General features: G+C 40.7%; 1 protein-coding gene across 1 annotated transcript in view; it reads right to left on the bottom strand.

Annotated features, from left to right (window-relative positions):
• The window catches only part of LOC135209312 (uncharacterized), a 164,039-nt gene that overhangs the window by 7,238 nt on the left and 132,000 nt on the right, over positions 1–24,801 (bottom strand). The window contains exon 4 of the mRNA XM_064242017.1: positions 13,439–13,687. Coding sequence (XP_064098087.1) covers positions 13,439–13,687 — 249 coding nt within the window. The remainder of the gene's footprint in view (positions 1–13,438; positions 13,688–24,801) is intronic.

Genomic DNA, 24,801 nt, shown 5'->3' with positions numbered 1-24,801 from the left:
ATGTACAAAAAGGTATACATACTTATAATACGCTACACCAAGTACCTCCAAGCTTCCCAATATCCACAACCAGGTTTAAAAAGCAGTAGGCCAAAAAAGGTTATCTAGTGATTCAGGAAATATCCCCTGCACAAACCAGATAGTTAATGCTCTGCAATAATCATATGCAATCTCCATACCATGATGATAAACCAAAGCAAATAAAAGATTACCATGCCACTGAGTGACTTCAATCTCTTATACAAGGATGAATTCTTTCCAAATTTAAAAGCTGTTGCAAATGCTAACATGTCAAGTGGCTTACCTTCCATTCAGGATGGAAACTAGCATGAGAGTCCTTAAGGACATTACGTTCCTACTTTTCAGAAGTTCTGGTTTCCAAATCACTATACACAGAATCTTACATCAGGTTTAATCCGTATAGTGCAATTACAATAATTCTTAAATTCAGCAGTGGACCCCCAAAGGGTCAAGTTCCTCAAGACCAGGTAAATATACTGTTGTAGGTAGGTAAGGGGCTAGCCCAAAACTAATTAGCCAAAAATAAGGCAAAATTAATTACCTTGTCTTTAGCAAAGCCTACTTTATTTGACTAAGATTGTGGCTCTCTTACTCTAGCTGTGTCTATGGCTACTGTGAAGTTTCCATAGAAAGTTCTTTACAAGGAGCTTGTTCTAAACTGTTTACAAGGTGACAAAATAATGAACAAAATAACCACATACAGATTCCATGGTAAAGTATGTAGCAGAGACCTGGGAACGCCAGAAACTTATCCATGTTTAGAGGTATTGGTGTTCGAAAAAAAAACCCTTAATGTGGGACCATAACTTACACCCTGACCACTGGTGTTGGTAGAATCAATTAATAGATGCTCTCTCAACACTGATAATGGCATTATTGTGAGATTGCACCTCAAGCTCATCAGAACCATGGACCAACCTGGCAGTCATCTGTAGCTTGCGGGTTTGTGACGCAACCTTCAATCTCTTGGTTGCTTGGATCCACCAATGAAAGAAAATGGAAACCAAGCCTTCCCTGGTCACCTTGGGTAATCAATGCCAATAGACAACTTACAAAGTTGCCCCACTACATTAATGACTTCCTGAAACCTAGCAAAAGTAGGAAAGGCATTACAGTCTAGAACTACCCTGGGAACAGCTTGGTGTCCCTGCCCAAGCTAAAGGACCTTATACTGGTGAACAAAAAATTGTCAAAAAGAGGACTCCCATTAGTCTCAAATAGGTCCATAACAGGGGATGCCCACAGCTCACGGTTTACAGTCAATCTCTGGGTGTTGAGCCCCTTCCATTGCTATTATTTTTCGGTGCAGCAGAGTATATCTACTGAAATTTTCATACTTAATAATTACCTCCAAAAAGATGATAACTCAGGACGAGGTTACATGTTAATTTGATCAAATAACAGAAAAAAGGGCCGTGCATTTAAACCAAGTTGTGTGCGTTTCTCTTTAAACATGAAGTTTTCTTAATAAAACTAATATTGTAATACTTACCTGAATTCATGAATTAGCCCTGGTCACTGACCAGCCAGAACTATATTCCCACAGAATTACCCACAAAGTGGGTAATTTTAACTGTCAGTGCTACCAACGCTGCAGGTAAAATCTAGTCAAATGAGTTACCCGAGGTAAGCTTGGCAACGCTGCTGCAAACACCAACCGCTAGAGGCCAACAACCTCAATTGATTCATTCACTCTTAAATTATAGTGGGGAGGAGGGTGGGAATCATTCAGGTGTTCAGGTAATTATTTCAATATTAGATTTATTATGAAAACTTCATATTGCAATACACTCCCTGAACACCTGAATTAGCCTGATTAACAAAATTTTAATGGAGGTGGGATCAATCTAATTTAGCCCAACCCGACCTGTTCACGGAGCATACGCAGGTAACTCATTATTAACCTAACGTGTAAATGTGTGTATCCTCACCGTTATCTAACTCGGTGGGCGAGGATACTTGCAGAGAAAGTACTACAACGCCAGTGTTGAGTCTAAGGTACCGTCTGAGTCAGAAATGCCTCCTATGTGGTATTCTACACCTCTCATGCATGGAGGTAAAAGCAAATTTCCTCAACTAATTGTCCAACTCGGTAGGTGAAGATGCTTTCAGAGAAAGTACCCCAACGTTAGTGTTGAGGCTAAGGTACTATCTGAGTCAGAAGTGCCTCCCATGTGGTATTCTATACCTGTTATGCATGGAGGTAAAAACAAAATTCCTCACCTAGTTGACTAACTCATTAGGTGAGGATGCTTGGAAAGGAAGTACCCAAATGTCAGTGTTGAGTCTAAGGTACCGCTTGAGTTTGAAGAACCTCCCATGTGGTATTCTATACCTCTCATGTATGGAGGGGAAATGGTGAACCTTCAACGTGGCTATCAAGCCTCTCATGTATGGAGGAGAAGTTGAGTGTGCAGGACCTTCGAGTTCTCTACTGCTCACTGATGCAGATGACTGTGTTGAAGAAGTCATTCCAACATGAATATCAGGATCTGCCTAACCTTAAGGGCTTAAAAGAACAATACACTCATTCTAAATCCTGACCAACAGAGACTCTTAAATTCATTTAGGCTACCATTGATAACCTAAACTTCCAACACCCTAACGATACCAAGCTAATTATAAACTGAGTTGATCGCAACAACAGGACACAGCAAGTAACCTTTCTCTGAAAAAACTGAAAATCCGTAAGATAGAGCGTCGTGAAAACCAACACAGACTCCCAAGTAGCCGTCTCCGAGATTGACGACACTAAAAAATTCCTCCAGAAAGCCGAAGGAATAACTATCGGCCCTTGGATGCGAAGAACAACTCGAAGGTTCCAAAAGCAATGAAGAATCAACAGATGCTTGACTAATAAACTTTTGCAAGAAGAAACTAATCGCATTTTTGGAAATGGAATGAGATGGACACCTAGGGGAAACAAATAAGGTTCTTGGACAAGGAAAAGTTCCTCAGTACGTGACACATAAACTTTGAGAGCCCGAACCGGAAACAGCAGCATTTGAGATTTGTCACATGCTAAACAATCATCCAACAATGCCGCTGCAACTCTACTTATAACAACAACGGCACGAAATTGACCACTGAGGAGACATCTTGCTCTCTAAAAGACTGCTGCAAAGCACAAGAGACGCCCTAAACAGAACCCTCTTATGAACGTCCGGATAGTGAGGTGGCAGATGATTTAAAAAGGAAGTCCCTCCTCTTGTTAACAAAGAACATTTATACAGTGAACCCCCCCCCATTCGTGTTCTCCAGATTCGCGGACTCGCACATTCACGGATTTCATCATAAAATGCACTTTTTGTGATAAAACTATTAAAAAAACCAAGTATGAAAATTTTTAGTGGGTTTTTCTTGAGTTTTAACTAACAAAACAGGCTGTTTTCAGCATTTTTATAGGGGTACCAAACATGCGCGGGTTCTAACTATTCACGGGGTGGTGGTGGTGGTGGTGGTGGTGGTGGTGGTGGTGGTGGTGGTGGTGGTGGTGGTGGTGGTCTGGTACGCATCCCCCGCGAATACGGGGGGACTACTGTTTAGGCATCCGAAATGTTAGTCCAGTATGCCAAACCATCGAAACTAAAGTGGTGAGGTTGTCACACCACTAGAATCAGGAGTATACCCACCATGTTTGAGAAAAACCCTATCAACTCAGAGAGAAGAGCCTTCACAGATTTGTTGAGTGGAACTCTGATACCGGTAGATGGGTTACCCGCTAACCCATAAAAACCACTTCCACTAAGGAAACAAGGTAGAATCCAGCCTACCAGACCCCATAAGTGATGCTAACCTAGTCATCTCACCCCAATCCTGCCAGACATGGCCGAAACCAGATCAGCTTACTTGATGTTTGAGAGACTTCTGGTTTAGTTTAGTTGAATACAACTACCAAACATTACTTGAATTAATTGGGTAGGTTCCTCCGGAGCATAAGACTGCGGAAAGAGAGAAAGGACAAAGTCCACCATCCATTTAAACTCGCTTGCCTTTGCTGGATATACAAAACCTGACAACCAGTGCCAGATTTTCTCTTCAAAGGGTATCCTCTGTCAGTCCTGTCCGACAGCACCGGAACAGGAAAAGGAGAAGCCTGAACACCCATTGGAGCAGCACCCAATAACCCAGAACTTACTACACTTGAGTGATACCCACAACAGACATACATGACCCCACCATACCTGATCCAACTGCAATAGGTGCAATGTTATACCCACAAGACAATGATAAACTCCTGAGCCAGTCGCACCCGATTGTGCACCGCACCACCCAGACACGATGCTGTAACACCTAGGCCAAACACCTGGCAAACCAACGCCCACCCCAAGAGGCAACCGCACCAGGTTGCGCTAACTGTGTAGTACCAACTAAAGACGATGACATAAACCTGAGCCAGTATCGCTCAACTGCGCAAACCTGCACCACCCAGTGACAATGACATAACACCTGGGCAACTAACGCCCGTCGCTAAGAGCCAACTGCATCCTGTTGAGCAAACCACTTACCAACCAAAGATGAAATAACCTTGAGCCAGTCTCACTCGACTGCAAAACCCCTCACCAGCCAGTGACTATGACCTAAGGCGAACTCACATTGAACAACTTGGAGGAGGAACAGAAATAGCCACAGGAAAAGGTTGAGAAAGAAGCTGAAGGAAAGGAAGAAGCCACACTCGGAGTAACCACCTGAGCACCAAACGCCAACATTGTGCAAGTGGAGAAAAACAACTGGTGCAGCATACAAAAGTGCCACTAAGGACAGGCTACGAACTGCAGAACCAATGGGAACCGAAGAAGGAAATTACCAGCTACCCTAACGAAAGGAGGCCGAGGTCACAAACAGTACTAACGATGGTGCAGAAGAATGGTCAACTGCCGTAGCCCCCGCAATAACTGCGGTAGGCACGGTATGTCTCAAACCCAGAAGGCATGAAAATGGGAACCGAAGAAGGAAGATTACCAGCTACCCTAGTGTAAAGAGAGGCTGAGGACACAATCAGTACTGATACACTCAACAATGGTGCAGACGAATCGCCAACTGTCGTAGCACCTACAAGAACCACGGCGGCCACAATACTTCTCAAAAATATGGAGTTTCAGAAAAACTCCGCAACTGCCTGTAAAGCCTCCAGACTAGCAGCCTGAGAACTACAGGACCCGTGGAAGATGCTGAGAAGCCAGCTCCGCCAAATATACACCTTCCCTGAACTCCGAAGAGAGTGAGGGAGCCACCGAAACCCCCAAATTAAGGATTGAACTGATGAAAATTCTTTGCTTGCAGTGTTAATGGCAAAGAACAGAATGAGCGAGAGAAGACTCCGAAGCGACTTCCGAAGAATGACTTGATAAATAAGATTGTGTAAAGACATTAGAAGTTTAGAAGAAATTGAGGGAAAGAAACAACAGAAGCAGCACAAGAGGCCATAGTTTGTGGAGAAAGAAACTAAACCAACTCTGCTCCCCTTTGATAATCTCTGCAAACATCACTAACAAACTCAGGAAAATTCTCCAAGCCATGATTGTGAATACAGGCAGTATTCAAGTTACGCTACTTCATCTCATGGTAATTCGATTACGATGGGGTTAGCAATTAATACCAGTACGACAATATCTTGAAATATGTATTCCTATATTTTGCATGCAGTGGGCGCAGGAGCAGCCTGCAATCATGCAGCAAAAGAGGCCAAAATACAAATGTTTAACTTTTAAACCTCCACATCTTTATACCATCTTTAAGTTAAAGAGAATGCTGAAAGCATTATCTTAATGTTATACTTGTTGTATAAATGTGTACAGCCAAGAACAACTGAATGAGAAACCAGTTTGTTTGCTAATACAACTGAACCTGATGACAACTTCCGATATGCCTGTATTTCAACCACCGTACGACAGTAAACAGTTACCGTAGGTATGACATAAATGATGTTATGTAAAATAGGACTGATATGCAATATGTAGCTGAGGCTGATAATGTAATATTCAGGCTGCTAATGACTATTATCATACATCGGCAACATGAATAACTCTCTCAAACTTTGATATAAATTCAAACAGCCATGGTAAAATGAGAGACAATTTAATAAAAACTACTGGCATGAAAAAGCTCATTCACTGTTGTTTTCACATCAATAAGATAAATACAGTGGTCCCCCGTGTTTGCGGGGATGCATACCAGACCCCCCCAATGAATAGTTAGAACCCGCGAATAGTTGGAACCCCTATAAAAACGCTGAAAACAGCCCATTTTTAGTTAAAACTCAAGAAAAAAACCCTAAAAATTTTATATATATTTTTTTAATAGTTTTATCACAAAAAGTGCATTTTATGATGAAATTGATAAAAAAAAAAAAAAAAAAAAAAAGGAATTTGTGGATATTTCTCATAGAAAAATACCGCGAATATGTGAATTTTCTGCGAATAATGTGGGGAAATGTTCCCGAGAGAAATCCGCAAATGTGAGAGTCCGCGAATCCGGAGAACATGAATACGGGGGGTCCACTGTAACGTAAACTTCGTATTACTGATGAAAACAAGTGAAAACAAACAGAATCACTGGATTTATGCAATCTATTGGCAAGATCAAAAATTTAGTCTACAATGAGACATATCAAAGTCAAATTTGACTTCAAAACACGTCGTATAACGAAAATGACTTCGTTTTATATAAGTGACGTATCTAGATATTCCTATATCAAATAGGAACAGGAACATTTGCTGAGAGCAAGATGGTTATAAGAAAGGAGGTTACATCTGGAGCGAAGGAAATTGATTAATAGGCATCTCTTGCCCGCCTAGGCCATCAGGGCTGTATGCTGACGGCAAACTATTGTAATGTAATAAATTACACATTCTTAAGATAATTCTAAGTGTAAATCTTTATTTTTATTAATAAGTATTAATTTCAATTGCAACTTGATACCATGACTGGTAATATATATGTAACTGTAATTTATATAAAGTTTATTGTAATTACCCCAAGCACGACTAACAGAAATTCATCTGCTAAGCAGATGAATACGTCATACAACCAATATTACATCGCCTGAGAGAATTATTGGAAGGCATATAAATCAGAAATCATAAGGAATTTGTGTACATTTCATATGTACACAAATTCCTTATGATTTTTTATATGGCACAAGATACCATAATTAGCTATGTTAAAATGTCATCATAGTTAAAAGACCACCTTCCCACAAGATGACAAACATGGTATAAGTGGGGAAGAGCTGTTACGTTAGTCATAGCTAGCCAACCAGGGCAAGAATGAGTTAAATACGGCGAAGCAAACTTGCATCGCCATCAGCTGATTAAAAAAAAAAAAAAAAAAACAGCCTGCTATGTTAGTATTTATACTACAATAATATGAGGATACATATAACACTATTATAATGCTAAATTCAGACCAAATCTGATTCTCATTCTTACTCAATTACACTTTGTACTGAATTATTACACGATCTGATTCTCGTTTCGTGTTCAATTTATGTATGCTAGGCTAACCGTTGTTAATGTTATTCAATTTCTCTTTGTACTGAATTATCATAAGTCAATATGCATCAAACCGAGAGAATTAGCTGATATTAATAATTACCATATCATATATGCATAAAGTCAAATTGAGAACCTGATCACCAGAATTACCACCACTGCAAGACGAAAGAAATTTATCCACAGAAGGATACAGAATCTGCGAAGACGAAGCAGCACTATTCAACACTTCAGAACCTGACAAACCAGAAATCACCTTCGAACGACCAACCACGGACTTAGAAACCTTCTGTTGCAAAGAACTCAAAGCAGAAAACGACCAACCACAGACTTAGAAACCTTCTGTTGCAAAGAACTCGAAGCAGGAAACTACAACAGAATCCGAACCCAAAAAAACCCTGCATCCTCTTCCTGAACACTACGTAACCTATTATCCCTACTCGTCTGTATTTGACCTAAATTTACATCAACCTCAGAACTTACACCTTGAGGGGGAAGGGGGAAAACTGCTGCCAACACTGCCTGCTCCGTGCTGGGGGGGCCAGCAGATCCTACCTTTGAGGCTTGTGGGTCTCCATGACTCCGAAAATCTCTAATAGAAGTGCATGCTCAAAAAATACCTCCAGCCCAACTCAAAAATATAAACTAAATACTGACTCTGAAAACATTAGTAGTTGAACCCCTTGCAAACATGAGGACATCATCAGGCCACACAGACAAACCTCACTATAGCACAAGATGGTTATGGTGTCAACGTGAACATCAGAATCATGTGGAAGCTTAGAAAACTTCAGCATGTGAAAGTTTTATATGAACTTTCTAAAATAATGAGTTCTAGGGATATATACTACAGAGGCAATAGAACCCAAAATCAATAATCTTACAGCCACCCAGGTACTATAATTAATTCACAGCACCCATGCATCTAGTATCCAGCCCCATCGTTTACAATGTTTCCGATTGCCTAGTGATCATCTAGTCACAGGCCTGGAAATTCACTAGTCGCTTCCAAGCCATCACTGAGTAAACATCTCTGCTCCGACCTCTCCTGAAGAACATGTCTTTCAAAAGTTATATGTAACTTTCATTAAACCTCAGTTTTACCCAAAGAAAAGTAATGTTTCCAAATTTCATCACTAAACATTGTCAAGCCAATGATTTAAGGATTATCATGATATATGAATTATGTATTTAAGTAAACTTAAAGCAAAAATATGAATAGTGAAAAACATGAACCTTTTAATATAACATAAATTATTTCATTCCTTGAAGCCCTCAAAACAGATGAATATCAATTGTTAAGTGCCATTGGTCCTGCCATCACTGGTGAACTAAAAGAAATTTCAGAGATGGCAAACTAATAGATATTTCAAAGATGACAAGCTCAATATATGAGAGAGCTACAGCTTGCCAATGCATAAGAAGTTGTAACCAAAAGGGCTTCATCCTGAAGTGATCCTCTGGTACCTAGTTGTTTCTTCAAGGAAGACAGGTGTCCTAGCAGTGACTACCACTGCAGGACACTGGACAACTCAGCTGAGACTGACACCCAATAGGGTGTGTGTTTGCTTTAAGACCCATTATTGCTGTCATTATGTCCACCACCATGGTTATAGATAGAAACAAAATCACTTTTCCAGTTGAACTGTCAGCATAAATACTGGAGAAAAGATTAATTGAAATGCAACTAAGCAATTTCCAAGAACAGAACAGGGACACTGAACTGGGACACTGAACTGGAACACAGAACTGGAAAATCTTCCATCTTTTGTGTGGTAAAATGTATCTCCTTAGTATCAAATATATTAAGACATTGCAATACATATCCCAGATGTCTTGATACCAGGAAGCTGCTGTTCCAGCTGGACTGCCTTACTGGGTCCACCTGTTCAGCGGGCAAAGACTTATAGTTGAGTGAAGTATTACTACACTGTCTCTTTCCCAAAAAAAGTACTGCTGTTCAACTGACAAATTACCTGTAGTACCTTTTCTTGCCAGATAACAATAGCATGGACACCATACAAGAATCTCCGTCATACCTGACGGATGAGTAAAGTAGAACTAGCCTGGCAAAACATTACTAGATAAAAACTAGTGGGGTACACGATCCAGAAGTTGAAGGTATAAGGAGCAATCATTTGTTGATTACAGCCTCTAGATCTTTTGCCATCCAACTGGGGTTTACCATCAGCAAGGAAGGCTTTGGTTACTCTAGTGAAGGAAGGCCCAATTTACAAATGAATTGCTGGGTGAGGACACTTCTAGTCTTAGCCCTATAGCAGGTACTTCTTACATTCTATTAAATTTAAAAGAATAAGTACTTCACAAAATTAGACCATACAATGTACTTTCAAAGTGGATGAGTAGTAGGAGCTATTTTCCTAATGATTTTAACATAAAACCATAATGCAAAGTTATAGGACTACTGGAAATGAGCCTACCTGGAAAATGAAACAAGAGAGGCAAAGGACATAACAAGAGGGGTTGGAAGAGAACTTACTGACTTCCTGATCAGAGATATATGGACAAAAAAGCTTAGAGGTTATGGTAAGTGCTTCCATTTATAATAGCTAAGAATGGCTGGCCTAAATTTTAAAAAGACTCCCTGCAGAACAGAGCATGGCTGCTACCTCAAAACCTTCCTCTTCAGCTGAAGGGTTGGCTGAGGCAAGTTCAAGACCAAACAAAAATGAATCCCAACTAATCTTGTCTGAAGTGAAGCTCCATGAATGTGATGACAATTGTTATTCACTACAAAGGAGCAGCTGGGCTGAACAAAGTATAGAGTTCCCCTGACAGTTATAATCCCTGGAAGAATGCCTACAGAAAAATCTTGCCTTGGAAGTTTTCACCTCTTCCTGCACCACCATGTCAATAGGAACTTAAGATAAGGATGTACCAACAGGGATCTAGCAACCAAAGAAAAGATGAAGCAGCAACTCCTGGAACATTAGCTACAGCATTGAGTCCAGAAGTTGCAAGGCCAGGAAATAGTAAAGCATTGGCTGTTAGAAAAACAGGCACAGCAGGCACTCCAAGACCTGTGTATCAATTAGCATCAACAGCAGGAACTGAAGTAGCAACATCACTAGATAACTGAACAACATAAACAACAGGACTTGTTATTAATGCCACAGGAATAGCAAAAAGTAGCAGGACTAGTCATAAATGCAGCAGTAAGGCAAAGATAGTGGCATCTGAAGTCAAATGGGCCATAGCATGAGCCACAGCAGGGGAGGTGTTACTGGTCACTGATAATGCAGAAGCAGGAGCAGTAGCAAGACCAATTCTTAGCACAACAGCAAAACTGGAAGTGGTTGGTGCAAAAGTAACAACAAAAAATGCAAAAATGCAGGACCAGTCAAAGGAAATAGCAGAAGCACACATCAATGTAGTAAATATAGCTGTTGAAACTGGCACAGCAGTTGGAAGAAAAACAGTAGTAAATACAATAAAAAAAAAATCCCTTGAAGATGATTTTCAAACAATGCACATCAAAGAAAAAATATTTTTCTTATGCTAAGCAAGGTCTGGATGATTTGGAAGCAGAGCTCAGTACAACTACTCTCACATTCAAAAGAAAAGCTATTGCATAACCCAACACACGAGTGGTTACATCAGGTTTAGCCAGTGAAGCAGACTCATACAGAAGCACACAGATCAACAGAAGATCATTCAGCAGTTAGCAGCAGTCAAGTGCATATGGGAGCAGTCTACGAACTTGGCAGAGCTAACAGCACATACACGAAGTGAGCATGTATGAACAGCCAAACTAAGGGTGTTAAGTGGGTAGTGAATGCGCTGTCAGGGAAGTGACTATGCAGGCACAAGCATAGCAGGGCTGAAGTTAAGGTATCACCACTGATACTCCATGATAACATCTGCCTCTAGCATTAGGCCCTGCTGACAAAACCTTGTCATGTGAGAAACATCAAGAGCAGCATTGGCTGCAGCTTTTAAGGGGAAGATTTTTCTCCAAATGGCAGCCTTGCTTAAGAAACCCTCTCATGTCTGCTAAGCACACTTAAATTATGCAAAATACAGCACAAAACTTTAATAAACTACACAACACCTAACAAAAACTATCACGCAGCAAAAATTTAATAAACCACACAACACCTAACAAAAGGTATCATGCAAAGCATTACTCAAGTTTGGACATAACCAACCTGATCAATCCTCTTTTCTACTCTATAAATTCTAAATAATTCTTGGGATATTATAGTAAGTGGCCTGTCTTCCTATGCTCTTTTCACAGGAATTACTTTTTCATAAATAGTGCAGTCTATTGCAATTTCATAATTAGTGCTGCCTATGCTAAGCCTACCTGGTGAATGATTCCCTTTAAATCAATAAAATTACTCCAGTTGAATTAACTTAATACAAAATACAGCACAGAAAAGAAATGATTTGTTGTTTGTAATAAATGTTAATTACTAACAACTGTACTGTAAAACAAAAAACAAAAAAGCTGTTCAATACAGCAGTTTACAGTACAAGCGAAAAAATTATCCTAATCTTGGCATAAATTGTTGATACCAGCAGTTCTTGCAAGAGTAAAACTTAAGAATGCCATCTTAACTTGCAACTATAACTAGTAATTAATATCAAAGAGCACACTATTCAACAAAACAAACATTCTACAACTGTGGTTTATAATGGCCTAACCATTTACATTTATTTAATAAAGCATCCCATGTTGATTCAGGCTAAGTACTATCAGCATATATTTTAGTACTTTTATGAATAATGTTTCAATGATTCCTTTAACTGTTCATAAAGTGCAGAAAATGTGCAAAAAAAATCTGGTTTTGTATTTTATAACCTTGTTTTAAATTTATATCAACAGGGGGCTATCTCCAAACATTTTCTTACTATTCTTGTTCATGGGCCCTTACAATTAAAAGTTATTGTTACTGTTCTAGTTAGTCCTTAACTGCCGATCATGTTCTTCTCTCATGTTGAATAGAACTAAAGAAAGTTGATTAATTTTTAGCAATTAGTCATTATATTTTATTATATTTTATCATTTGTTCATAATATCAGTAATTTCCAATTTGACATTAATCACAAAACCCAATTATTGACACCATTGTCACTACAGTTTTTATTGACACCGTTATCACTCATGTACTAACATATCACTATAACACAAATACGCTACAGAACAATGTACAGATAAAATAAAATTACCAACACTGTTTGCAGTATATAATCCACCAATTGTGCTTAAACTCCTTTCACATATTTCTTAAGTCTAAGGTTTCCTTGCATGGTTACAAAACGTTGGAATATTGAAATCAAATCAAAAGCATCACAAATTAACTAAAATTTGCATCTTTCCTGGATATAAAAACCTCAAGTTTTTTATATGGATATGTATACTTTTGGAAAAAAAGCCGGTTTGGTCATTGAGACTAGGCAAGAAGACAGTTAACTACAAAAAGTGAGGTGATAATTGTCTGCATTCACCCTTTTTCTTTCTGCAACAAAGACAAATGTGGTGTTGGATATAGGTGGGTGTATCATAAAAGTCTGGGTAACAGTGCCGTAAATCCACTTACAGCACCAAAAAATTGAGGTTAATGGCACCGTGAGGCAAGCGCTGTTAAGTACGGGACAACATAACCAGAACCTGACATAGCCCAGGGACTGCCTTACTATTACACTGCATCAGGTAGTTTAACCAAACCACTTGTAGGGCTGGCTACTTTGAAGCAGGCAAATATGTAACATCTTGGAAACGGTTCTATTCCATAAGAATATGTGGGTCTTGTCATTCATGATGTGAACTCAGAACGCTTACCTATTTTGTAAACCAGACAAATCCTCTATTAAGTGATAATATTCATTACTTATTTTAAGAAATATTGTTCATTGCTTATTTTCAGAAATACAGAAGTCTGACTTTGCTTGGTACTGACTTCATTGTTGCTATTAATAACTGCACATATGCTTGAAAATGTACAGTTCTCTCCAGGAATTTCGATACACAACGTAAGGCTATTGGTGAGCCATACTGGGACTGTTATGGTAATACTGCTGTGGGCGTTTACAATTTCTCTGGGACTATTTTGCTTTGTTACGAAGAACTTGATCGGCTGGAGGTATCTCGATGATAGTTTGTTTTCATCTATTTTGTCTAGTAAATCCATTGTAAAAAACAAGCAGCACTGTAATGACAAAGTGTTATTATAAGAACAATATCGATGTTACAAGCTTTAAAAGAAAATACACATTACTAAACTTAGGATTTATTCCTAATTATCTGACATCACTACTGTTATTTTCTTGTGAAGTGAACGTCTACCTTATACCAACAAAAATTTTGGAGGGTTCTTGGCATTTCAGTAATAGTCTCTTTCATATGTCGTCTCATTTTCAATGCTTTAAACTCCAGAGTTACTATTAAGTGATGTTACATGACTAAATCCAGTGGAGTGGGATGTTATACCCTTCTCAATATGTAAGAGCTAAACTTGATATACAAATGTAATTTATAAAAGTATGCTTCAGACGAAGTCCATCTGACAATTTACAATTAATAAGTACGCAGACATGAAGTAGTTCAAAGGTAAAGACAGTGTTGAAAGACCTTCAGATGGTCCAAACAGACTTGTCCAGGTTATTCTCAAACCCATACCGGTGGACATTGCTTTAGTAGAACTTCAAATAACTAAGTACTTGTCCATAGTTTTCCCAACTAAAAGATTCAAAGGCTTTAAAAAAATAAAAGTGACGCATTGAATAGTGTATTCAATCAATAAGTATGTACAGGCAGTCGCTGGGTTACGACGGGGGTTCCGTTCTTGAGACGCGTCGTAACCCGAAAATCGTTGTAAGCCGGAACATTGTATAAAATCATAAGAAAACCTTACTTTTAATGATTTGGGTGCATTGAAAACTATGTAAACTGCATTCTTATTGCATTTTTCATAAAAAAAAAACCTTCAAATATTGATTATTTTGCATTTTTGGTGTCATATTTCATCTGCTAGATGAGTGTTGTAGGCGTCGTAACCCTGGAACATGCGTCGTAACCCTGGAAATAATGTCTGATGAATATAATTGAGAAGCGCCTTAACCTTGGAACGTCGTAACCCAGGGACTGCCTGTAATTACACTTTTCTGACCTAACTGAGGAAATTTAAAGTCACTTGCTTTGCTAAGCTATTGAAGTAGAACGATATCAAGATGTTGAAACCACTCGAAACACACATTTATTGACTGAATGAACATGAGAGGTGGGGGAGGGGGAGTGTGCTCAGACTCTGTAGAATTCAAGTACATATACGCAATCTCTAGTGTTCCTCATTCACTGGCGATCTATTAAACATTTAAATAAATAAAAAAAAGGGGGGATGGTGAGGAGCATTTAGTTGTCGCTTTTCAATACATAATATCTTGGGTTTTATTTCACGTAAATATAGCCTATGATAAGAGTTTCCGGATAACTGCTATTAATCTTGAAGACAAAACGAAGGGAAAATATTCTCTACACTCTGGGAACCTATTTGTAAGATGTAACATTCTGTAATGACCAGACCAAGACTTGCCTTCATTGAGGATTCTTCTTTCAATTTCATTTTCATCATAGCTCATTTTTGCTAGTAATTTCATTCAGAAATTTGGCAATAGAAACCATTTTGAAAACTGAGTAGAAAAAAAAAGATTGCTTCTACTCATGATGTTTCTTTCCTTTTGATGAGAAAAAAATAATGATGATATATTAATAACTTAGCCAAAGATAAAAGCCTACAATAACAAAAGAATTCATTTTTAAATATACTGTATATCTAATGTTTTGTACCAATATAATTCTTAGACTACTGGAGGAGTCGCTGTCTCAGATATTTTTTTCTTTTAAGATTGTAATTAAGCGAAGGCCAATAATATCATAATAAAAGCCACTTAGTGGCCTAAGATCTTTCATTCCCGCATTGTGTTTGGTAGATCCGAGTCAAAGGGTCAGCAAAATCAATTTCCCATAATGGAAAGTCACTTTTGGGTAGATAGCTCAATGACTGCATATTGTCCCAGCACCAGTCCTTATAGCCTAAATTTTACAGATGTCATACCATATTATACTTCTACCATGATTACAGCCCCATTGATCTGCCTAGTAGCACTAAGCAAATAAATCCATCTGTTTTAGAACTAAAAGTCTTTTACACAAATACATTTAGTTGTCTGCTGACTGCCGTTGCAAAATTCATTTATTTGAATGTTGGCAACTATCAACAGGGTGATCACAGGCCCTTTACCTATTTCATGACCCGACTTATAGTGCCTTCCTTGACTGTTCTAATTAATTAGTAGTTGGCGGAGACTGAAACAGTCATTTTCCGTCACTGTCTTAAACCTCTGCAAGTAGCTGTTATGTCTCCTTCTCTCATTTTGTATTCATCAATTAATCACTTTTACGTGCATCTTGTATAACCAACCCGAGGAGAGCCGTTGTTAGGTTCAGAGTGTTAACTCTGTTGAGAATGTTTGTGTACGACATTGTGCATTGCGCTCGTCATTTGTTCATGAGATTTGTTTGTTTATGTTTATGTTGTGAGCGGGAAGGGGAAGTGAATCGAAATGACATAGGCACTTGCCAGGTTGGAACTGAGAAGTAAATAAAGTCAGTTTTTTATATCTGCCTTTGATTTATCCTGCCACACTGGTCTACAAGATCAACAAATGGTAGCAGTGTGTGGTTGTGGCAGGAAAGAGGAGATTGACGAGTACTAGTTTAGAAGATAAGCTAAGACGTTGTAAACAGGAGTAGCATCAGCGAATGTGGCGGTAGGCTGGTGTTGCTAGTTTTCGGTGCTGATAAGGGCTATGAACACTGGAAACAAAGAGCTGAAAGTATGGCAGCTTGTCACAAGCATCAAGAAAAAGAAACAGACTATGGTTGTTGCCCTGTCATTCCCAGAAGGAAGCAAGGCAAGGAGCAAGATTTTCGAGGAAGTGGATATTGGTAAGTTGACAGTCGAAGATGGAATGAAAGTTTTGCTTCAACACTTGGACAAGTGCTACAAGAAGGATGAGATGTCAGAAGCGTATGAGGAATGGACAAGGCTTGACAGCTACAAAAAGGAGAAGGAACATACAATGGAGAAGTACATTTTGGAATTTGTGAAGAGAAGTTCAGTTCGGGAGAGGTACAAGGTAAGTATGTATACCAAAATGTATTTTAGCATTTAAGTTACTAGACAGTGCATGGCTAGAGGTTGAAGATAAACAAATAGTGTTGACAGCAGTGTCCTTTAGTGAAACAGATAAAATGTTTGATTCCATGCAGCAAGCCCTTAGGAAATTTATTGGAAGTGTTATCACTGGGTGCAGTGTCAAACAGGAGTGAGAGTGAGACCCCTGCTGTGGTGATAAAATCTGAACCAGTATTTAGCATGGAGGAGGTAAATGTTATTACACATGGAAGAGGACAGGGAAGGTTTAGAGGCAGAGTAAGAGGAAGCATAGTAAACAGAAATGAAACAAATAGGCAGAAAAACTCAGTTGACATACATGGTAAGGTTAGGAAATGTTTTTTATATGGATCAGAGTACCGCCTGTCTCCAGCAGTCCAAAAAATGTTTAAGTAGTGTAAAGGAAGAAGAGTTATATTCTGTTATTGAAAATCCAAAAATGATGTCAGTGTTAATGACAGAATCTATTACTTGTGCTATCTTAGACACAGCTTGCAGTTCTACAGTGTGTGGTAGTGATTGGTTGAAAGCTTAAACAGTCTTTGTCAGACAAAGAAAAATTGCGAATAGAAGAGGAAGAAGGTGAAAAGTTTAGGTTTGGTGATGGTAATGTTTATAAGTCAATGATGAAAGTAAAATTTCCGGTGAACATTGTAGGTGACAGAGCAAGAGTAATAGCAGATGTGGTGAACTGCTCTATCCCACTTTTTTTCAGTAAAAAATCAATGAAGAAAGCACAAATGAAATTGGACTTAGAAAATGAAACTGCAGAAATTCGTGAAAGAAAGTTGAAATTGAGGTGCACTTCCTCAGGACACTATTGCCTTCCACTGAGGGATGAGAAAGAAGCCTGGAAGAAAACAGAATAAATAATAATGACCTTGGGAGATAATGAAAAGGACAAGAAGAAAATAGGAAAATTGCACCAACAATTCAGGCATCTATCATCTAAAAGACTGATTCACTTGTTGAAGGATGCTGGTGTTAAGGAAGAAATGTGCTACTTGTATGCTGAAGAAGTATCAGATAGCTGTGAGATATGCATGAAATATAAGAAAACACCATCAAGGCCAATTGTTAGTGTGAATATGGTAAAGGAGTTCGATGAAGTAGTGGCATTAGACCTAAATGAATACAAAAAAGGGGATATATATAACACACTTCTAGAAATGTGTGAGAACATGAACATTCAAGTGATACATACAGCAGCATATTCTCTCTCAGTAATGGCGTGTGTGAACGTAATCACATAGTTAAAGACGAAATGGTAACAAAAATGAAGGCGAAGCAACCAGAACTGTCTTTAAAAGTGGCTTTGGCATGGGCAGCCAATGCTAAAAAATTGTCTTCAAGTAATAGGGGGTTTTAGCCCTTATCAGCTCTTGTACGGGTGGAATCCTAACCTATCATGTAACCATGAGTGATGAACTTCCTGCACTGGAGGGTACATCATCTAGTGAAATGACTGCCAAACATCTGCAACAAAAACCTTTATTGCTGCTGAAACTACTAAGAAAATACGACGGGCATTAAGACACAAAGTAAGGACAAATGAAAAAGTCGTTAAGAATGGAGATCAAATCTATTGTAAGAGGCAAGAGCAAAAGGAATGGAAAGGACCACAGTTATTGCTCAGCAACAGTCATTGCTCAGTAACAGTCATTGGTTAAGATGGCAAAATGATATTTTAATGATAAAATAAGGTTTTACATATACTTACCAAACAATTACATTAGCTGTACACTTTCTTACCTGGCAGTCAAAAATTCAAATTCCTGGCGGCGGTAGCAGCGCTGCCATTGTTTGTGTAGGTGATACAGATCCTGCCCACTTTCGGGAATACCTGGTACTGCTGAGCTTTAGACTTCAATTCATTGAGCCACAACGTCCATCTGTGGGGAGGAGGGAAGGCTCTGATTATGTAATTGTTTGGTAAGTATATGTGAAACCTTATTTTATCATTAAAATATCATTTTCACATAAGTGACTTTCCAAACAATTACATTAGCAGACTCCACATTACCCAGAAGGTGGGTATATGGACAGCTTTATGAACAAAAACAACAGTCATGTGCTTGCTCACATTATATATAATGTCTGCAGTACCTTACCTTGTGAGAGAGCAGCTACAGGTAGATACTGCCTCTGGTTGGCGCTCTCATCACATGTAGGAGACGTGGCAGTAAAGGCCAGGGTCGTCCCTACTAATGGTGGGATTTTTGCAATCATGGAAGTTCACCGATAATTGACAAAAACAACAATAATTTGCTCTTGCCCTGGGCGAAAAGACCAGATAAAAACCATACAAAACCATCACCTACACTAAAAACCATATGGTACCCTTAATCAGATATAAGAACTGATGGGTACTTCAGGTACATGTACCCCCAGGCTTCCAACAAACTCAAAAAAACCTCAAATTCAAGGCGAGGAGATAGTAGATGGAAAAAACTGAGTTCCCCTATGCTTCCTCTCCCAACACCATTCCTGCTACTGACAACAGTCCCAATCTAAAGCAGTTTTCGTAAGTAGTTTCTACCTCCTTCAAATAGTGCGATGCAAACACCGATTTCGACCTCCAGAATGTAGTTTGCACAATGGAGGATAGAGACATATTCTGTCTGAAAGCCAATGACGTTGCTACTGCACGAATCTCATGCGTCTTCACTTTCAGCACCCTAAGAGCATGTTCCTGAGTTTGGGCATGCGCTTCTCAGATCAAACTCCTCAGGAAAAAGGACATTGCAATCTTTGAAAGAGGCCGCGACGGGTCTTTCAACAAGCACCAGAGTCGGCTCGACTCTCCTCTCACAGTTTCTGTCCTAGTCAGGTAGTGTCTGATGGCTCTGACCGGACACAATGTACGTTCCTCATCTTCCGACCCGACTAAGTTCGTTAGGTTCTTTATTTTGAAAGAAAGGGGCCAAGGATTCGAAGGATCCTCAATTTTAGTAAGAAAGTCTGTTACATAAGAGCAAACTGCATTGCCCTGGGCGAAACCCACTTCCTTACTCGTTGCCTGCAACTTGCTTACTCGTCCCGCTGTGGCTAAGGCGACTTGGAATAGTGTCTTCCTAGTTACGTCCCTCAAGGTTGCAGAATTCAAAGGTTCGAATTGGGGGCCGTTGAGCCACCTTAAAACTACATCCAAGTTCCATTCCACTTCTTCAGGCTTGAAAATCTTGGAGGAACTAAAGGATCTGATCAGGTCACTGATGTCCTGATTTGACGAAATGTTGAGGCCTCTATGCTTGAAAACCGATGAAAGCATGGCCCTATATCCTTTAATAGTTGAAGTGGCCAACTTCCTGGTGTCCCTCAGAAATAACAAAAATTCCACAATTTCTGTTATAGATGTCTCAGAAGAAGAGATGCTGTGTCGTCTGCACCATGACCTAAAAACTCCCCACTTGGACTGGTAAAGCTTGGCAGAAGACCTTCTTCTGCAGCGAGCAATAGCCTCTGATGCCCTTCGCAAAAACCCTTTTGCTCTGACCAGCTTCCTGACAGTCTGAATCCTGTCAGGGCCAGAGTGGACAACCCTTGGTGATATTGGTTGAAATGGGGTTGTCTGAGAAGCGATGGGTTTTGTGGAAGAAGTCTGGGAACATCCACCAGCAGATTGAGAAAGTCCGGGAACCACTCTTTCCTAGGCCAGAATGGCGCTACTAGGGTCATTGTCCCATTCTGGTGTGATTGAAGCTTGTTTAAGACCTCTCTTTATCATCCTGAAGGGAGGAAAAGCATAAACGTCCAGCCCTGTCCAATCTAGCAGCATCGCATCTGTTCTCCATGCTAGTGGTTCTGGAATCGCAGAACAGAAAATGGGAAGGCGATTGTTCCTCGATGTGGCGAACAGATCTATCGATGATCTTCCCCAAAGCTTCCATCCAACACCTGATTTACCCGACTCAGTTCGTCTGCAAGTACGTAATTTCTCCCTTGCACAAATCTTGGAAAAAGGGTGATCCTCTTCTTGTTCGTCCAGGTGAGGAGATCTTCGGCTATCTTGTTGAGAGAGAACGAGTGGGTCCCTCCCTGCTTCCGTACATATGACAACGCTGTGGTGTTGTCCGAGTAGACCGCTATGTTTCTTCCAGTGACTAAGTGGTCAAACGCTTGTAGCCCTAAGAGGATGGCCTTCAATTCCTTCCCATTGATGTGCAAGGTCTTTTCTCATTCTGTCCACAGACCTGACACTCTCGTCTCCTAGGAGAGCTCCCCATCCGCTGTCTGAGGCGTCTGAGAAGAACTGCAGGTCGGGGTTCGACACGAATAGGGAGATTCCTTCTTGTAATCTTTCCCTCGAATGCCACCAACGAAGATCCATCTTTATCTCTTCCGTCAGGGGGCAAACTAGTGAGTCCGACTGTGTCTTCCGAGACCAATTTGCTTTCAGGAAGAACTGAAGCAACCTCACGTGTAGGCGTCCTAACCTGACAAAACTCTCCACTGAAGGCAGGGTCCCGAGTAGGCTCATCCATTCAAGCGCTGAGCAGGACGGGCGAACCAGAAATTGCTGGACTGTCGACAGGCAGGACTCTATCCTCTTCAGGGAGAGAAAACCTGAAAAGCTAGAGTCTAGTATCATCCCTAAATAGAGAATCTTCTGAGTTGGAATCAATTGGGACTTCTCCGTGTTTACTATGATACCCAATTGTTGTGTCAAAGTAAGTGTCTTCTCCAAGTCCTTCACACACTGACACCTGGATCTGGCTCTCAGGATCCAGTCGTCTAAGTAAAAAGCTGTGTTGATCCTCATCAAATGCAGCCACTTTCCCAGAGGAGCAAGAATCTGAGTAAATACTTGAGGGGCGGTTGACAGACCGAAGCAGAGGGCTCTGAACTGGAAGACTCTCTTCTTGAAGACAAATCTCAGGAACTTCCTGGAGTTCTGATGGATGGGGACATGGAAGTATGCATCCTTCATGTCGAGAGATACCATCCAGTCGCCCGGTTGGATGGCTGACATTACCGATCGACTGGTTTCCATTCGGAGTTTCATCTTGCGGACGAAAAGGTTCAGAACGCTTACATCCAACACAGGTCTCCATCCCCCTGATGCCTTGGGGACTACGAAGAGCCTGTTGTAAAACCCTGGAGAGTTTGTGTCTGTTACTTCCTCTATGACCTCTTTGTTGATGAGCTCTTCTACAGGTACCATCCTACTTACAACCAAGTTTGGTTCCGACCCACTGGTTTTAAGTCAGAATGGATGTAAGTCGAACCTTAGAAAGTGGCCAACATACTGGGTAGGGTATACTATCAATCCTTTGCTATATAAAAGTGCCTACTTAGTACTGTAATGTAATGTACAATCATTATTTCAATCTTTTTACCATAATGTACTTCTACTAATACATTTTAATCATTTATGTAATAGTATATATTACGTACAATCAGACATTGAGTTACAATGGGGTTAGGTTCTTGCATGCATGTCAGAAGTCGATTCTTACGTAAATTGGTTTGCAATTCAGTCTACAGTACAGTTAATACCAAATGATGCTGCAGATAGGGCAGGGTAACTCAAACTGATGCTGCGTGATGAGAGTTCTCATGCCTGAGTGATGAGAGTTCTCATGAGATGGCGCAGTGCCAAGTAACTCAATGGTCAACTGTCTGAAGTAAGGTTGTAATTACGAGTGGTCGTATGTCGAGCAGGTTGTAAGTCGGATAGTAGTTGTACTTCTTTGGCTAAAGTCAAAGCTCTTGTTGATCCCGTAGAGTATGCTGTCAAAGAGACAGGTGTATTGGACAGTGATGGATCCTGCGTAAAAGGGATCACATATCCCTCTCGAAGCACCTGAATTACCCACTGTTCTGCTCCTCTTCGACTCCATTCCTCCCAGTAGTCGTGGAGTCTTGCCCCCACGGGTGTGTGAAGAACCTTCCGATCATTTCTCTGTCTTAAAGGAAGGTTTCTTGGTAGACTTGGAGGTGATTCGTAGATTAGTTCTTGGTCTCTGCTGCCACCTCGACTTACCTCCTCAAAAGGGATGTTTTTGTAGAGGAGAAGCTTTGGCTCCTGTCGCTGGAGGTTCCTTAGGTCTTCTCGCTGACTGAAAAAGAAGATCATTGGTGGACTTTTTCTCGAGGTCCAACAGCACATGCTTGATGGTTTCTTCTGGAAACAGGTGAGATTTACTGAGGGGGGAGAAAAACAAAGCCGATTTTTGGTTCGTGGTAACTCCTCGAGATGTGAAGGAGCACCACCATTCTCTCTTCTTTAGTACTCCCATAGTGAATAGGGCGGCCAATTCCCCTGAACCGTCTCTCACTGCCCTGTCCGCACAGGACAACACATTGAGCCAGTCGGCAGAAAAAATCCTCATCTAGAGACTGGCAATCTTCAATTTTCCTGGCTAATGCTGCGATAGTCCAATCCACAAAAATGAAGACTTCGATCAACTTGTATAAGTTCTTCACCAGGTGATCCAACTCGGGTGAAGAGAACAACACTTTCGCAGCCGAGAACGCTGCTCTTCTGTGAGAGTCCACAAGACCGGAGAAGTCTCCTTGGGAGGAGGCAGAAACTCCCATAGAAAGAACTTCTCCTGTCGCATAAAACCTGTAGGTTTCATTCTGCTGCTTCGACGGAGGAAAGGCAAACGAAGCCTTGCCTGACTCCCTCTTCTTAGCAAGCCACTCTTCTACTTCCTTCAGTGCTTTCTTCGAGGACTGAGAGAGAACTGGTTTCGGTAACCCCGAAGGCGCTGATCTCTTTCCTTCACAAACATCGACGGAGGTGAAGAAGGAAAAGCTGGTTCAAAAAAGTCCGGATAAGTCTCTAAAAGAAACCTTAACAGACTAGAATAAGCAGAAGAGGGCTTTGAATCCTGGTCTTGAGTTTCCTCTTCCGACAGGGTGGCCGATACCCCGTCTTCCTCTTCCGTCTGGCTCGTTGTCTTCTTCAAAAAGACCATCAATTCTTGAAGTTGATGTTTAAAGGGACCCAAAGCAGAATCCTCTAGCAAGGGTTTGGCCTTCGCATCATCCTTAGGCGAAGATGAAGTCGTGGCTGTCGTACGGCTCTTCTTCGAAAACGAACGACTGGGAGTCGAAACAACATGAGACGTATGAGGCGAACGAGTCGAAGCAGCTCGAGGCGAATGAGGCGAAAGAGTCGAAACAGCTCAAGACGAATGAGGCGAACGAGTCGAAACTCCTATCAATACACAACGAGGCAAGTCAGTCTCACAAGCGCGTGAGCGCTGTAGCGCTGTAACGCACGTGAGCGTCTGACTCCGTCCGAAGTTACACTATCCGAAGAGGACTGATGATCTTCCCGGAAAAACTGGTCCGGTGCGAAACTGCAGGAAGGTTGTGGACTCCAGTGCTCCTTGGATTTCTTAACAGGCGGCGACATCCCTCTCTTACGCTGGGCATGTCTCTTCAAAGGACGCGACACTAAATCACTCCACACTTTTCGCCTCGACACAGGCGACTGCACTTCCGAATCAGACGACAACTGCGCGTCACTGATATCTACGCCTTTCCAGCGGCGTTTCCTGGGTGACTGACCGTGGGCAAACTCCCCCAGTCCTCCTTCGACCTCCGGTATGTCTTCTCCCGGGAGCTGGGGAGCGGGACAGGGACCTTCGTCTAGGAGAACAGGGGGAACGGACAGCCGCCTACTCGGACACGACACTGACACTTGGCCTAACACTGGCCTTTTCACTTGACTTCTCTACGAATACATGAAATGACATACCCAAATCCATAACGGATTTTGCCAAGAACTCAAATTTCTTGTCCGTCTTGGACTCTAACAAGGAAATAGTGTTGGGATCGGAAACATGGGATACCTGGTCTGGAGTAATTGGTACTGAAGTTGGAGGACTATCAATAGGTGAAATATTCGATAAAAGTGGAGAAGATAGTGACGGTTTGTTTGCCTCTAAAGGCACAGGAGTTGTCTCTACTCTAGTTTTACTACCCGCTCTAAGAACTGCTTTCCTTTTCCTATCTTTGTCCATCCTATCCAAATGAGCTTGAAAAGTCTTTCAACCTTGTTCATCTAAACTATGGCACTCATCACAAGTTAATTCCTTGCTACAGCACTGACCCCTACATTTAACACATTT

The sequence above is a fragment of the Macrobrachium nipponense genome, chromosome 37 (assembly GCF_015104395.2).
Source record: "Macrobrachium nipponense isolate FS-2020 chromosome 37, ASM1510439v2, whole genome shotgun sequence".
Taxonomy (NCBI): Eukaryota; Metazoa; Arthropoda; class Malacostraca; order Decapoda; family Palaemonidae; genus Macrobrachium; species Macrobrachium nipponense.
Note: the sequence above shows the minus strand (reverse complement) of the source record. Positions and strands in the feature narration are given on the sequence as shown.